The sequence below is a fragment of the Ruditapes philippinarum genome, unplaced genomic scaffold (genome assembly GCF_026571515.1).
Source record: "Ruditapes philippinarum isolate M1 unplaced genomic scaffold, ASM2657151v2 ctg1504_1_1_1_1, whole genome shotgun sequence".
In the NCBI taxonomy this organism is placed as follows: domain Eukaryota; kingdom Metazoa; phylum Mollusca; class Bivalvia; order Venerida; family Veneridae; genus Ruditapes; species Ruditapes philippinarum.
The window spans coordinates 162,897-177,834 of NW_026852316.1; the positions used below are offsets into that span (position 1 = coordinate 162,897).

General features: G+C 31.1%; 2 protein-coding genes across 3 annotated transcripts in view; one reads left to right on the plus strand and one right to left on the minus strand.

Annotated features, from left to right (window-relative positions):
• LOC132756525 (uncharacterized) overlaps positions 1-3,103 on the minus strand; it is a 46,377-nt gene extending 43,274 nt beyond the window's left edge. Inside the window, exon 1 of one of the 2 annotated variants that reach the window (XM_060747622.1) lies at positions 2,946-3,103. In XM_060747622.1, the coding sequence (XP_060603605.1) occupies positions 2,946-3,069 (124 nt within the window). In that variant the 5' untranslated portion in view covers positions 3,070-3,103. Of the gene's footprint in view, positions 1-2,733; positions 2,894-2,945 lie in introns of those variants that run through there. The other variant, XM_060747629.1, reaches the window with a different exon arrangement.
• Positions 3,055-14,938, plus strand: part of LOC132756542 (solute carrier family 53 member 1-like) — a 56,995-nt gene continuing 45,111 nt past the window's right edge. Inside the window, exon 1 of the mRNA XM_060747639.1 lies at positions 3,055-3,105. The gene's annotated coding sequence lies outside the window, so the exon portion shown is untranslated. The remainder of the gene's footprint in view (positions 3,106-14,938) is intronic.

Consider the following 14,938-nt stretch of genomic DNA (forward strand, 5'->3'; position numbering starts at 1 on the left):
AGCAGTACTGACTCAAACACAGTGAGTGTAGGGGCTTTAAATCAACATTACATAGTTAAAACTAATACAAATAAGTAATTTACATGTACGTGTATTATTGTCCTTTCATAAAGTTATAAAGCTTTCATAAAGTAATAAAGCCATGAACAATTTGGACTTTTACAAAATTCAACATATCATACCTACTACTTGTAATTATATTTACAATTCATTGATAAAATATAGAAAAAATAGCAAAACAAATAGGTTACTGTAACATGAAAAATCACAAAATGACTGTAAAAATCATAACACAATGAATAGTCTCTAAATCCCATTAAGTCTGTATGTTTACCTGTTCTAACACTTTGTATTTCCTCCCATTTGGCTATAACAAAGAAAACACCTCTGCCTCACAGTTCTCTATTCCTAAATAAGCGCTTGCTCGTGTTCCAGAAAATTGCGAGGAGCTTTTGGCCACTTTCTCACACGCCTGTTCAATTCAGCCGACAAGTGTCAGACAGTGTGATGTTTAGATCGGGTGACTTGGTATGTAGGAGTTGCCGGAACTCGAGGAAGCCATTATTCCGGAATGGAGAAATATTCCCCAAGCCTTCACTATGTCATTACCTTGAGACATGTGTTTAAACTTTGTTATATCCATGGGATGACACAGAAAGTATTAGAACTGGTTATTATACAGAATCAGTTGGATTTAGAGACTTTTCATTGTGTTACGATATTAACAGTCATTTTGGGATTTTTCAATGTGCAGTAACAATTATTTGTTTTGTTATTTTCTCTATTTTCTTGTTAATGAATTGGAAGAAAAATTCTAGGAAATAAGTATGACATGTTGAATTTTGTCTGTTCAAAAACTGAACAAAATCTGTTCACAAAATAACCAAGTTATACCGAAAAATGTAAGTGTCGGGTTATAAGTGCCTCTGAGTGTAGTGCATAGCTTCGACATTTCTTTTTCAAATAAATTTGTCAACTTTGACCTCCAGAGACTTTATAGATCCCAATATTTCTTCAACAGTAAACAAACGGTTATCTATTTTCTACAACTGTACTACAGTGTTTGTCAATCCCCACTATTAGTTCAAACAGGACCAAGGTGCTAACATCAAGGAATGGTTGAGCAAAGGTGTTAATATTTGGTTAATCATAAAGGTATTAAAATTATTTATCAGAAAGCATGTAACATAAATACAAAGAGATATGTTTTTCGACATCAGCAACAGAAATATAGAAACTATTTTCTTGTAATAATTTCTATAATTAACATGCTACATCCTGTTCATTCTTAAAGATTCGTTTTTCTGGGGATTTAATTTTTAAAAGGCACATTATGTCTCAGAAAGGAATGATTTATGATGTTCACGGTCACCCAACTTATTTTACTGGGATTTTACCAGACAACAGTTCCAGCAATTGTCATTCAGGGTCTTAACCTCAATGGTTTAATAACCATATGTTAAAGTCCTCATTCCTCCCTTTGATGTGAGTCTGAAGATGCATATTTATTGAATTATGTTAACATTGACTGGTACATCATATAGATCAAAATATGGAATGACTCACAACACATTATACTCATTTTACTTTAATTGCTGTAAATAAACCATATCATATTATTCAGCATACATGTGAACTTTCCCACTTTAAGCCGGAGACTTCCTCTTTCTGCAGCCATATTTTCAAAGATTTTTCTTAAAATAAGGGGTATTTTCACAAATTTAAGAAATCTCCCTATTTTTGATGTCAGAACTTCCTGAATTGTTTATTGCAAATTCTAAACTCTCCCTCTTTTTGAAGAAAAATCTCCCACTTGATCATCGAAAAAAGTTCACATGTATAAATTAATGTAACATAGAATTTTCTAGGTCAAATTGCATTAATTATAAAAAACAAACCTTAATAAACATTTTCAACAATCATTAAAGAATTTTGTATTATATAAGTACTTTGATAGATTCTCAACAGATCATTTTATAATAAAATATGTCAAAGATGTCTAAAAAGAAAACATTATCACCTTTTGATTTTATTACCTAAATGGCTTGCTATTGTAGGCTGATTATCAATTTCCTAGTCTTTATATAAAGCAAGCCATACAGTATTTATAAAATGACACTTATAACTAAATATGATGTTAAGCATAATTATTAAGAAAACATATTCTTGTTTTATTCTTAATGTACATTTTTAATACAGTCTTATAACTACAAATGTAATCTGAAGAAGTAATATCAAGTCCTTTTATTAAATTCTGACACATAACAAACATCTGGTCTCTACTTTAAAATTGAATATGAAAAAGAAGAATTAACATAAGACGTTTCAGGTGCTAGCTGTGAAACTTTACTGCAGTATATATGTGGACAATATGATTTTTTTGCACACAGAGTGATAATTAATAAAAGAAATAAAATAAACACTGGACTTTGCTGCAGTATGTGTTTTATACATTCATTACAAAAAGGACACTAGTATCGCACCAAGCACCAATGGTTTCTGTGTAGCCCAGCAACCCATGGAATCTAATTAAGTACACTTCATCTGGTTATACAATTGAATAATTTGTGTCAATTGTCAAAGAATCAACATGACCAACTGAACTGGTAAGAACTAAGAACATAAACATAATTTCTAACACACAATAAGTTTGTATATCCGTGTTATCTACAGTATAACAATAGTTAAACCCATATACCTAGTGATACTTAGGAGACAACTTATTTAACTTACATGCACACATTAGAAATCATGAAATAATTCAGTCTGATAGTTTTGTTTTTCTGACCCAATTTCAGGAACTGTGAAATTTACACCTCGTGAAGATCACAATATTTGCAGAATTTTTAGTTTTTCTTTTTTGCATTTCCTGTTGTATCTCCTAGCAATGAACTTAAATGTTGAAATATTTGCTTTTACATGAATATATTATCAAAACTTCGTACTTTGGTACCAAGCCTCACTAATGGCAAGATCTGTGCAGTTATCAGCTGATTTTGTTATTGTCCTACTTAATTTTAAGTGGGTGAAATTTACATGAGCACCGTCTTCGGGAAGAAGAGGAAACATTTTATCGATACTTTTTTTTTTCAAAGTGGATATCTGGTAATTATATTGTTTATAAATGAAAATTTGTAAGTTAAGTTTCTTATGTATTATGTCACTTACAGAAAGCAAACATATCTGTAACTCAAACTTTGATTACAATAATCTAGATCTTATGGTTTTGTTATTTTTATTCGTCACCTTATTTATTCGTACACTACTTTTAGCATCTACTCTACTTTATGATTTTTTATTTAATTTAACAGATTATGAAAGCACATGCCAGAGGTCAACTCGTGTGTAATTTCTTGTATTTGATGTTTTCAGTTGGCCTGACCACGGAGTTGAAATAGTGTATGTAGGTCTGTGGCCTGACTAATAATTTATAATATTATACAACATACACATCAAAATCAAAGTTGTGAAAAATAATCTATTATCTAGATCTATTTATACAAAATGTTTTTGACATAGAAAGCCAAAAATTGGTCAGCAATGTGTTTGTGTATTACAGCTTGTAATAACTTAGTGTTACTGTATAGAACTATAGAAATATATTTTAAACTTACATGTAGTGTGTAGTGACATAAATTATTTGTTGTTTATTTAGAAAAAGAACATAGATAAAAAGAAAATTTAAGAGTATAGTTTTGACAGAATTATGGCCCTTTTACAAATTAAAAATTCTACATTATCCAGGCTCTTGATTTACTATTAAGCACTGAGAATAGTTAAGAACCCTGTTTTTTATAATTTTGAAACTTTTTAAAGGTAATTTATAGGTGGGGGGAAAATACCGGGATCCGGGACGCCCAGGATCCGGGATCGTATTAGATATATAGGGAAAACGAATAAACTATATTTGTGTTGATTATCGTCGTAATGAAAGGCGGTTAAACGATAACTTTTTATTTTTTATTGTATGTAATGAATGGTAAATTAATTTAACTTAAGATTTAAATATATTTATTTATTAACAAACTTAAAATGCGGAAATCACAATACTTGTAATTATATGCCTAATTGAAAAAAATCAAAGTTTTTGTTAATACAATAATTGGTTAAATTTTATGTTCATGTATTTAAATATTATTTTTAGAAAAGATCATAAGATATACTTATCATAATTGATAACAAAAAAAAACTTTTGAGATGTATGACAGGTGGTCAATTCTCTGTACTGTTTAATAGATCCCGGCTTTTCTGAAAGCAAGATGGTAATGGTAAATTTCTCGGGATATGATCCCGGATTTTCTAAATACGATGTCCCGGGATCTCTTATATATCTAAGTAGGAAAATCAACGTTTTTTTGCGACCGTTATGCTTGAGTATTTATAAATAATTATTGTAAATACAAGTCCGACTTGCTATGCTTATTTTAAATAAAAGATGTGTAAAATACTATATAAAATGCTGATTTATCTGCATATTAACAAATGTCTCGAACATCACATTGTTGTTTTTTTAATGATATATACTATACCAGAAGGCTTTCACGTTGCAAAAAAAAAAAAAAAAAAAAAAAAAAAGGAATACAAATGTTAAACATAAGGTATATAGTACAGATGTATAAACAATTAATCAAGATCCATGGATCATATGAAAATAACATGTTTCACATATTAACAGATATGAATGTCTAAAATGAATATTTTTATAAGAAGAACAAATTATTTATCTATGCATATTTTGGCGATTTAATTATAAAATGAAAAGGAACTGTAGCGGACCTCATTTTCCTTATAAATATGCCCTGTACAGGACCAAGAACGTGCCGTCCCTGGTGTTAATAAACATTGGTGTATTGAAGGTGTCTAGTGATTATGGCCAATAGACCGAATGAGAATTTACTCTTTATCTGTACGTCTAATTCGATGAATTATAGATTCTACTTTGAAATTTGTAAAGAGGACAATACTTATTTAAAAGCATGAATGAAGATGATAATAGTGTATACCAGTAACAGATATATCTTCTGTATTTCCTTCATATAGTTGTTTATTTTTAAGTTACTTAATTACCGGCTTAATTGAACCTAACTGACCTTAATTAAACTGTAATTAAGAAGACAGTACAGAAAGAAGACCTGTAGCGAGGCAAAGCCCTTAATATTTCAATTTCGTTTAAGGGCTGATCAAACGCACACCGTTTATGACAAATGAGGGATATTTGAAAATATTAAAATTCCCACCCTTATCAGATAATTCACAGCAATTATAAATGCATAAGGGGCCGGGGAAATCCCCCTTAATTCTTATGTTTACAAAATAAAACCAATATTTACTCACCCTTCCCGTCACATTCGTAAATTTTGCAGCCTTACATCGCTAGAAATCAGTAACCAGATAATAATCCAAGATCAGCAGAGATTTATTTCTTCTCTTTTACTTTTTGCAGGTTAATTAAGTCCATTTTTTTGCCACACGAACGAAATCATCACAGCACTATATTTATATTGAAACTATACCGCGTGCAGACACAATACACCTACTGACCCAATGACATATTTTTGTGTAAATTACAGAAGTTTATTTAACGGCACAGTAGAAAGCGCGTGCCAACAGGTGACCAATCACAATACAATATAATTCAGGTTAAGAAAAGGTTAAAGTTGACAGATGATATTTGTAAACAATTTAGTCTAGACATTTTGATTCAGTACTGTCTTTCTTTAATATACAAAAGAAATTTAGTTGCGATTCATAATTCATATTTTTGAATGAATGTTGTCCTCTGTGTCATGGTTTCATATATATATTTAGGATTATTTTTCTCGTGTTTATGTATTTGTATGCATACTGAGATAATCAAATAAACTTGGAAACGATCCCGGCTTTTCTGAAATCTATATTATTGAACTGGTCATTTCCCGGGATCCATACATGTTTTAATACGATCCCGGCTTTTCTGAAATCTATATTATTGAACTGGTCATTTCCCGGGATCCATATATGTTTTAATACGATCCCGGCTTTTCTAAACTCTTTATTATTGAACTGGTCATTTCCCGGGATCCATATATGTTTTAATACGATCCCGGTTTTCTGAAATCTATATTATTGAACTGGTCATTTCCTGGGATCCCTATATGTTTTAATACGATCCCGGCTTTTCTGAAATCTATCTTCTTGGGCTTGTCAATTCCCTCGATCCATATATATTTTAATACGATCCCGGCTTTTGTGGCTACGATTCCTATAATCTTTTCTTATAACATTGAAAATAGTAATTCACGTTACATCACTTGATGAACATTTAGATGTGCAAAATTATTCAATCATGGTAAATGAAAAATATAATGATGATGCAATTAAAACATTCAACACCTTAATTCGATTTAATATTTATGCTAAAACTTGATATTTGAAAATACTGATAATTTCTCTTTCTGAATGTAAAATAAACATATTTAATACAGACATATAAGATATATTATCTTTACACACGATATCAGTAAACACAGTACGAAACACTGTCATGAAACGGCAATTTTAAGAGAAAAGACCAAAATAACTTGACCAATTATAGGGAATACAGCTTCCTAAACAAAGTGTTTGCTTTCATTTCAATAAGTTTATGCAAAAATGGGGCTTTTTGGGGATATATTTTAAAGCGTCAGGTCAAACAAAACATCAACATACAATTTTTAAAAAAAAAAAATTTTTATATAAATATCAATAAAATTTATGAATATGTGACTTTTTCATCTCGTGGTATAAAAGTCGCCATATCACGAGTTATAGCAATTATAAGATGAAAAACATTTTAAGAAAATGTTTTTATTTTTGCAGGTTTTTTTCTTATAAATAATGGCGATGGACACTATAAAATGCTTTTGCCAATAAAAAAAGTTTGAGTCTTCCAAAAAATATATTGTGTCACACAGCGGATTAATTGAGTAGAGATAAAAGGCATCGTCATAAAATTATACATACTTCACTTCACAGTTTAATGCACTGCATATTTTATGAAAGATACAATGAAAATATATTGAATTTTTCAACTTAATATTTTATATTTTTCATATTTTGCTTATTAGATATTGTAAAGAAAATATGTTTCTTCATTTAATGTATAAACAAGGTGAAAAAAGTGCACAGAAATTCGTTAATAATTGAAAAATAATTATTTCTGTAACAACTGTGTTTATTAATACCATACAGTTGGTAGTCATTCTTATGAGACATGGCCAATGTCATAAAGCACCTAGAATGATCATAATTAAATAACTAGCACAAGTGACGTAATCTGATGTAATTAATGTTATGCACCCTGTTTGATTTATGATATTATGGCCCTGTGCCGCATTATGGTATATTCAACATATGACCCTGTTAATTGTCCCAGCGTCGCTCTTTGTATTAATGAAATAAATTCTGTGACAGTAAAGATTATAATTAGTTTACATAAATACGTCTGCAAAATGTCTCTGAGTCAATTAACATATATAATATTATAAATATATATTAAGCAATTTATTACGAAGCACAGATTAACCACAAGCATTTTTAATAAAAATTGTGAAAATGGATGTACAAGGCAATAATATTTTTACGTTTATAATACTTTTATATATTTTTTATAAGAATAGATTTGTAATATCAACACAAATCTTATTTTCGTCTATTGTGAATCTTAATATTTGAAAAAAGTCATTGCCACATGGTTTTCGATTTTTCAGGAACGTTTATATATAATATACATTCCTGGTTCTTTGTAAGATTTCTATCCCGCATAAAGAAATACAATCAATCTGTATGGTAATAAATACGAAACAAAATCATGCATTAATCGCATATATCACGTAGATTATTACTTGAATCTTTTCCATTTTTTCGCAAGTTTGATTTTCTTGAAATGCTTTCGTTTACCTGGAGGAATGCAGCTTTGAATTGATTTAATATGTTGAAACATGTGTTTATTTATATGTCTGTATATGTGATTTTTTTGTAACGAAAGGTATTTAGATAAAATATTGCCTGAACATTAGAGACGATTTGTAACTAGATTAAGAAAACTTCTGCACACAACCGAAGAATACAAACTGGCAGACACGCTAGAAATAGAATACCAATGCTGCCAATGTTGTTCTTTAAGAGACTTAGAAGTCGAATTTCATTTTGATCTTATATGTCCATGTTATACAAATATTCGTAACCTTTAAAGATATTATTTTGTTAACCCAAGTATGTACAAATTTATTGCATTACTGCAAAGTAATAACATATAATAATGATGACGATGATGATGATGATAGACACAGCTTGTCTAGTACGATCCCGGCTTTTATATATAATATACATTCCTGGTTCTTTGTAAGATTTCTATCCCGCATAAAGAAATACAATCAATCTGTATGGTAATAAATACGACAAAATCATGCATTAATCGCATATATCACGTAGATTATTACTTGAATCTTTTCCATTTTTCGCAAGTTTGATTTTCTTGAAATGCTTTCGTTTACCTGGAGGAATGCAGCTTTGAATTGATTTAATATGTTGAAACATGTGTTTATTTATATGTCTGTATATGTGATTTTTTTGTAACGAAAGGTATTTAGATAAATATTGCCTGAACATTAGAGACGATTTGTAACTAGATTAAGAACTTCTGCACACAACCGAAGAATACAAACTGGCAGACACGCTAGAAATAGAATACCAATGCTGCCAATGTTGTTCTTTAAGAGACTTAGAAGTCGAATTTCATTTTGATCTTATATGTCCATGTTATACAAATATTCGTAACCTTTAAAGATATTATTTTGTTAACCCAAGTATGTACAAATTTATTGCATTACTGCAAAGTAATAACATATAATAATGATGACGATGATGATGATGATAGACACAGCTTGTCTAGTACGATCCCGGCTTTTCGTAATGTTATCCTGCTTGGATCTCTATTTATCTAATACAATTCCGGCTATTCTTCAAATGTGATATAGCAGACGGTCAATACCCGGTATCTCTTTTTGTGTAATACGATCCCGGCTTTTCTGAATGTGACATGGCAGTGGACAAATCCCGGGATCTCTATATATCTAATAAGATCCCGGCTTTTCTGAATGTCATATGGCAGACGGTCAATACCCGGTATCTCTTTTTGTGTAATACGATCCCGGCTTTTCTGAATGTGACATGGCAGTGGACAAATCCCGGGATCTCTATATATCTAATACGATCCCGGCTTTTCTGAATGTCATATGGCAGACGATCAATTCCCGGGATCTCTATATATCTAATACTATCCCAGCTTTTCTGAATGTGATTATTATATGTTAGATCAAAGATATTCTGTTTAAAATATTGTACACGTATCGTAATGATTTCATAGGGAAAATGATAATCTGTCCTATTGAAACGTTTGTTTTAATATTTTAAAGATACAATATACTCATATATTGATAGGAGTAAAATGATTTGAACATTACATGTCTGATTCTGTTTGACAAGTGGAAATTACTATAATAATTTATATCAAAGTAGGGAAATCAAAATCCAGTGATTTATATAAAAGGTCATCTTGTTCCGTGACAAATCAAACAAAATGTATTTTAATAAAATAAAAAAAACCCGCTTAATGTCACTTTACGTAGCAATCATGCTTTGGTTCACCAGACAGGTGTCTCTCATCTCTCATAATATTTACTATAAAAGTGCACGTGTCATTTGTGTCAATATCTCGAAACCAATATACAATGACTTCTACTGCCAGTACATGTACTTACAATATTAAATAAGATTATGGGTAAGATAAGATAAGATAAGATAAGATAAGATAAGTTTTATTTCAAGTCGGCAAGTTTTCAACATTACAACATAAGCTCTAGGAGCTTTTATAACCGACTGTAAATAACATAAAGTATAAGATCAACAAAGATAAAACAGCTACAATAAAAAATGATTAGACATGATATATATACATCACATGCATAAAATAGACCTTTTAGTATATATTTATAAAAACGAATCATATGCTAAAAAACTAAAAATGATAGTTTACCCAAATCTACATCACTAGCAATGTCTAGTATCTAAAAATTCCAATAAAGTCCAATAATATACCGAGTAAACAATTAAAAATTTAATGAATTATTTAAATAAATAAATAAATAAAAATACTAAACAAAAAAAAAACAAAAACAAAAAAACAACATACATTTTTTATATATAATTTAAATATGAAAGACTATGGCCGGGTTATCAGACTACACAAAGACAGAAGGTATTAAACATGTAAGTCATTAGTTGAACTCATTTAACAGCTAGCTTGAGTCATGCTGGACAAGATAAGCAAAAATCAACAAAACAAAAAGCAAAATCAAAACAAAAGATCACAAAATAAAGCAACATCCTATCTAGAAACTAAATGATAATATTAACATAAGCAGGGAAGAATAGCAAAAAAAACACATGTGTGTGACATTCTGAGGTCAATTAATAATAATAATAATAATAATAATTAAACAACAATTATAATAATAATCTAAACCTTATTTTCGTACAAATTGAAGTATTTTTAGTACGGCTGTTATTAATTAAACGTTTCCATTATCAAACATATGAAATAACCAACCAAGACACATGTATAAAGAATTACAGTACATGCGAGTCTCAACGAAAATCATTCAAATACAAATATATATCATAGCCATCAACGATAAAAAACATCATTAAAATTGTCAACAAGCATATCACAAGCATATCTTTGACAAAAGGCATGAAAATAATCGATAATTTATCGATGACGCGTCATCGATAAATTATCGATTATTTCATGCCTTTTGTGGCGGGTGGTCAATTCCCGGGATTACTATATGTTTAATACGATCCCGGATCCCGTCTTTTCTATAGGCGATCCCGGGATTTTCCCCCCACCTAATTTAGAGTTAGATAAAATTCATATTAAAAGCCTTATAATGTTCTCCAGGATTTCTGATACATGTATGGAAAAAAATCTACTCATCAGTGCTGAACTCATGAGTTAGATCCATTATTTTATTCAAATTCTTCAGAATCCATTTATTTTATAGAATTAAAACACAAAAACTTTAAAAACACGTTTTAATGTTATTACCAACACTTGTTTATAAAAACTAAAAGTATAAACAATTATTTTAGGATTTAGGTAAACTTATTTTATTGATAGTCCCTCTTTTTGAAAATGTTTTGTCCTTGGGGGTGTTTACCAGTAATAGGAATTTCACACATTTAAGTTAAAATGATAGAATTTGCCAGCTAAAATGTTTTTGTAACTTTTTCATATTAATCTTTCTTTTTCTTCTCAGATTAACCAATAGTACGAGGGATGTCCGGAAAGTTCATATACTTCTTCATTTTTTATACTATAACAATACATATGTTGTACAAATTTTGTCAGCACAATTATACATTTCTAGCTAACACATTTATAAAAGATTACTGAACTGTGAGTTACATTTGTATTTTAACAGTAGTTACATACAACATATATACATCGTCATGAAGCACTTTGACAACGTCAACGGCATCAAATTAACTTCCCGTTTACAGATTATTCAATTTCTTCCGTTTTCAACAGCCATGGTACCTGTATGGCGTATACTTAATACATGTTTGTTTCTTTGCCATTACTTTATGAATTTCATATACTAAAATTAATTTAAAAACAAAGATGTCACTGGTTCCCATACAGTGTGTGTGAGATGTCTGTCTTTACCAAAGAATTTTATAACGCAATCTACGATATTTTGGCCATGCTACTTATGGTCGTCTGGAGCGCTCTTTTACCTAATTCTGTCATTACCGCTTCTTAATCTTGTTTGACATTTAAACACAAGTTGTCTTGAACAATTTATGGCTGAATTTGTTTTTAAAGTAACGGCTAAAATCTCAGTTGGTCCCATATTAGAGTTGCTATGAAGTTAAATAACATAACTTTGCTCCGTCCTTGAATTTGACGTCATTTTGCAACACAAAATTTACGCACCTTCATTGCCTAAAACCGTCCTTAACAAGCTGTTTATTTACGTATGACGTCATAATTTTCACAAAATATCATGCAATTGTATCATTTGATGTCGCAAAATTAAAACGAGAGTTTGCGTAGAAAATACATCTTTTAGCAACTTATTATTCAAGTAGCTATCGTCATGAAATCAAAGTGCTCCGTGATTTGTTGATCATGTTGCCATGGTGATTGTCGCTTTGCGAATATTACTTTTATCATGTTTTTTAATTTAAAAATATGTAGCATATAAATAGTTTAGCAAAATATTCGATCATCATATTGATATGACTGCTTATAATAATTTTATAGTCTTGTCTACGAACTTTACGGACAGCCCTCGTAATTGCATTTTATAGTCTAAGTTTCATGCTTACGCACGTTCACCGACTTTACAGCTATTACCCCTGGTCATCGGGCTACTGGTATCTATCTATCAATCTCCCTGGGGAGTCTTTTAACTCCGCTTAGTGCAGCCGACACTCTGGCGTAACGGATTTATACCACCCTCGCAGGTACCCATTTACACCTGGGTGAAGTGAAGCAATCGCAGGTAAATTTCTTGCTCAAGGAAATTAGCAGTGCCCCTAGTGGTGTTCGAACCCGGGACCTCTCGATCCCTAATCGCGCGTCCTACCACTGGACTTCTGCTCCTACAATACTGATTATATAACGAAAAATTCTATGTCTTGACCTCACATTAACTTCTTTCCTAATATTTTACAGCCAAATATACTATGGCTGGTTTCCCAAACCCCAAAATGTTCTAATATTTTCGAATTCCCCTAAAAATGCCCTGTGCATGTTAGTTTGCAGGCCTGTGACTGAACAGTAGCTATCTTAGATCAGCTTTTTCATAATTTTTTATGAAATGGATTGAAAGAAAGACTATAGATATATAACCCTTGCCATGCTTTGAATTTTGTAAAGTTCTTTTGAATTTTAAGGGATTTCAGTATTAAAAAAGAGTTACTCAGGAATTAAGAATATTTGGGGTTTTCCCAGCTAATAACATAGGTACAACTTAAGGTTTACAATAACAGCTTCGAAAATAAGCGAAACAGGTTGACTAATCTATTGTGATTGGTAGGGCACCATGAAGCTATAATGGTAAAAGATAACGTCTATTGGAGACTGGAGCTATTGACAATATATTGCCTGGTCAGGTTATAGGAATGTTTAGACTGACCTGCCGCAAAACATGAACTGGTGACAAATGCTAATAGGTGGGATAGCCATCCTGTTAGCTCAATAGGAAGAGCTTTGGACTGTTAATTGGGTGACCCTAGTTCAATTTTTGGACAGTGCATGTCACTTTTATTGTGATTGATCATAAAGTCCTTTTTTATGGTCATTTCCACTGTACCTCTGCTCTGGTATGCACAGAAGTTATCAGTTCCTTGTGAAATTGAAGGCAACTGGTATTAGGTAAACTGATCAACTGCCTGCCCAGGAGCGATGCAGTGGCTGAACTGTGCTCTGGTAAATTCAATGTGACTTACATGTACTGCTATGAACTACCAAGAGCACCAGCACTTATTCACCAGGTGGGATAAGATGGGCGATATGTTTGTATTGATCAACCTCTTTGTGTTCTATTCATAGACCTTCTTACATCAGTACATCTGTACATGAATGTAAAAAAATGTCAACATGTAAAAACAGTATGAATTTGTACTACCTCGTAATATGATCTAATAAATAGTAATAGATCCTGAAATATTTGACAGGCCTTTAACTATAAATATATTGAAAATTATATTACCCTAACATGAACATATTGTAGATTTTGAGTGTTTTAACGAAAATTATATTTGTCACTGTTAAACCCTGCTGGATCAAGAAATGTTTACCCCTTGTCACTAGTGCATGTAATTGAGAGAGTCCAGTCTACTTACATATGTGATTTATAATGATAAAAAAAAAACATGTGAATTTCATACCATGGTGTATTGTTAGATAAAGATGATAAAGAAAACAACATGTTAAACTTTCTCATTCACACTTTTTAAGTATTTTTTGAGACTATTTTCTCCGTCAAACGTTAATGATATTCCACACTTTTGAAAGTGATGATTAGTATATATGTACATGTATGATTTAAGGACATCTATAAATAGGATATTGAATGAGTGTATGTTCAATACTGACTTTATTGAAGGAGTTAAATAATTTTGAGCTGTGTCATGACAAAACCAATATAATGGGATTGCGACCAGCATGGATCCAGACCAGCCTGCGCATCCACGCAGTCTGATCAGGATCCGTGCTGTTCAATTGCACACTCTATAACAAGTAGAGAAACTGATCGCGAACAGCATGGATCCTGAGCGGACTGCACGGATGCGCAGGCTGGTCTGGATTCATGCTGGTTGCAAACCTATTATGTTGGTTTTGTCATGACACGGCTCATTTGTATTATGTGAGCCTCTGGTGGGTACAATTTTATTTCATTCAATAATAGATTTAGTAATGAACCAACACTCATTCAATATCCTATTTTAATATCACATACCTGAAAAAGAACCATTTTCTCAGTTTAAACAATCACTTATTCATTGACGTGCCTATCATGTAACGCTAACATGATTTAGCACACTTTTACGCTATGTTTGTATAATGCAAGTGACATCACTTCAAAATATATGCACAGCATGCCATACCATTTTTACAGAGTCGCAAAAGTGTGATAAAAAGAAATATTCAATAAAGTTCAGTATTTTAATTAACATCAAATTCATGGAACTTTATAATATATCCTATTGATATGATATATCTTACACGGGCATCTTTTATTCCCTAGGCCTTTAATTGATGTTTCTTATTCATGGTGAATATTTTATTCCTTTTGCCTTAAGTGTTTCTTTTGCAAGTATCGGTTAGTATAAACTTAAATCAGTT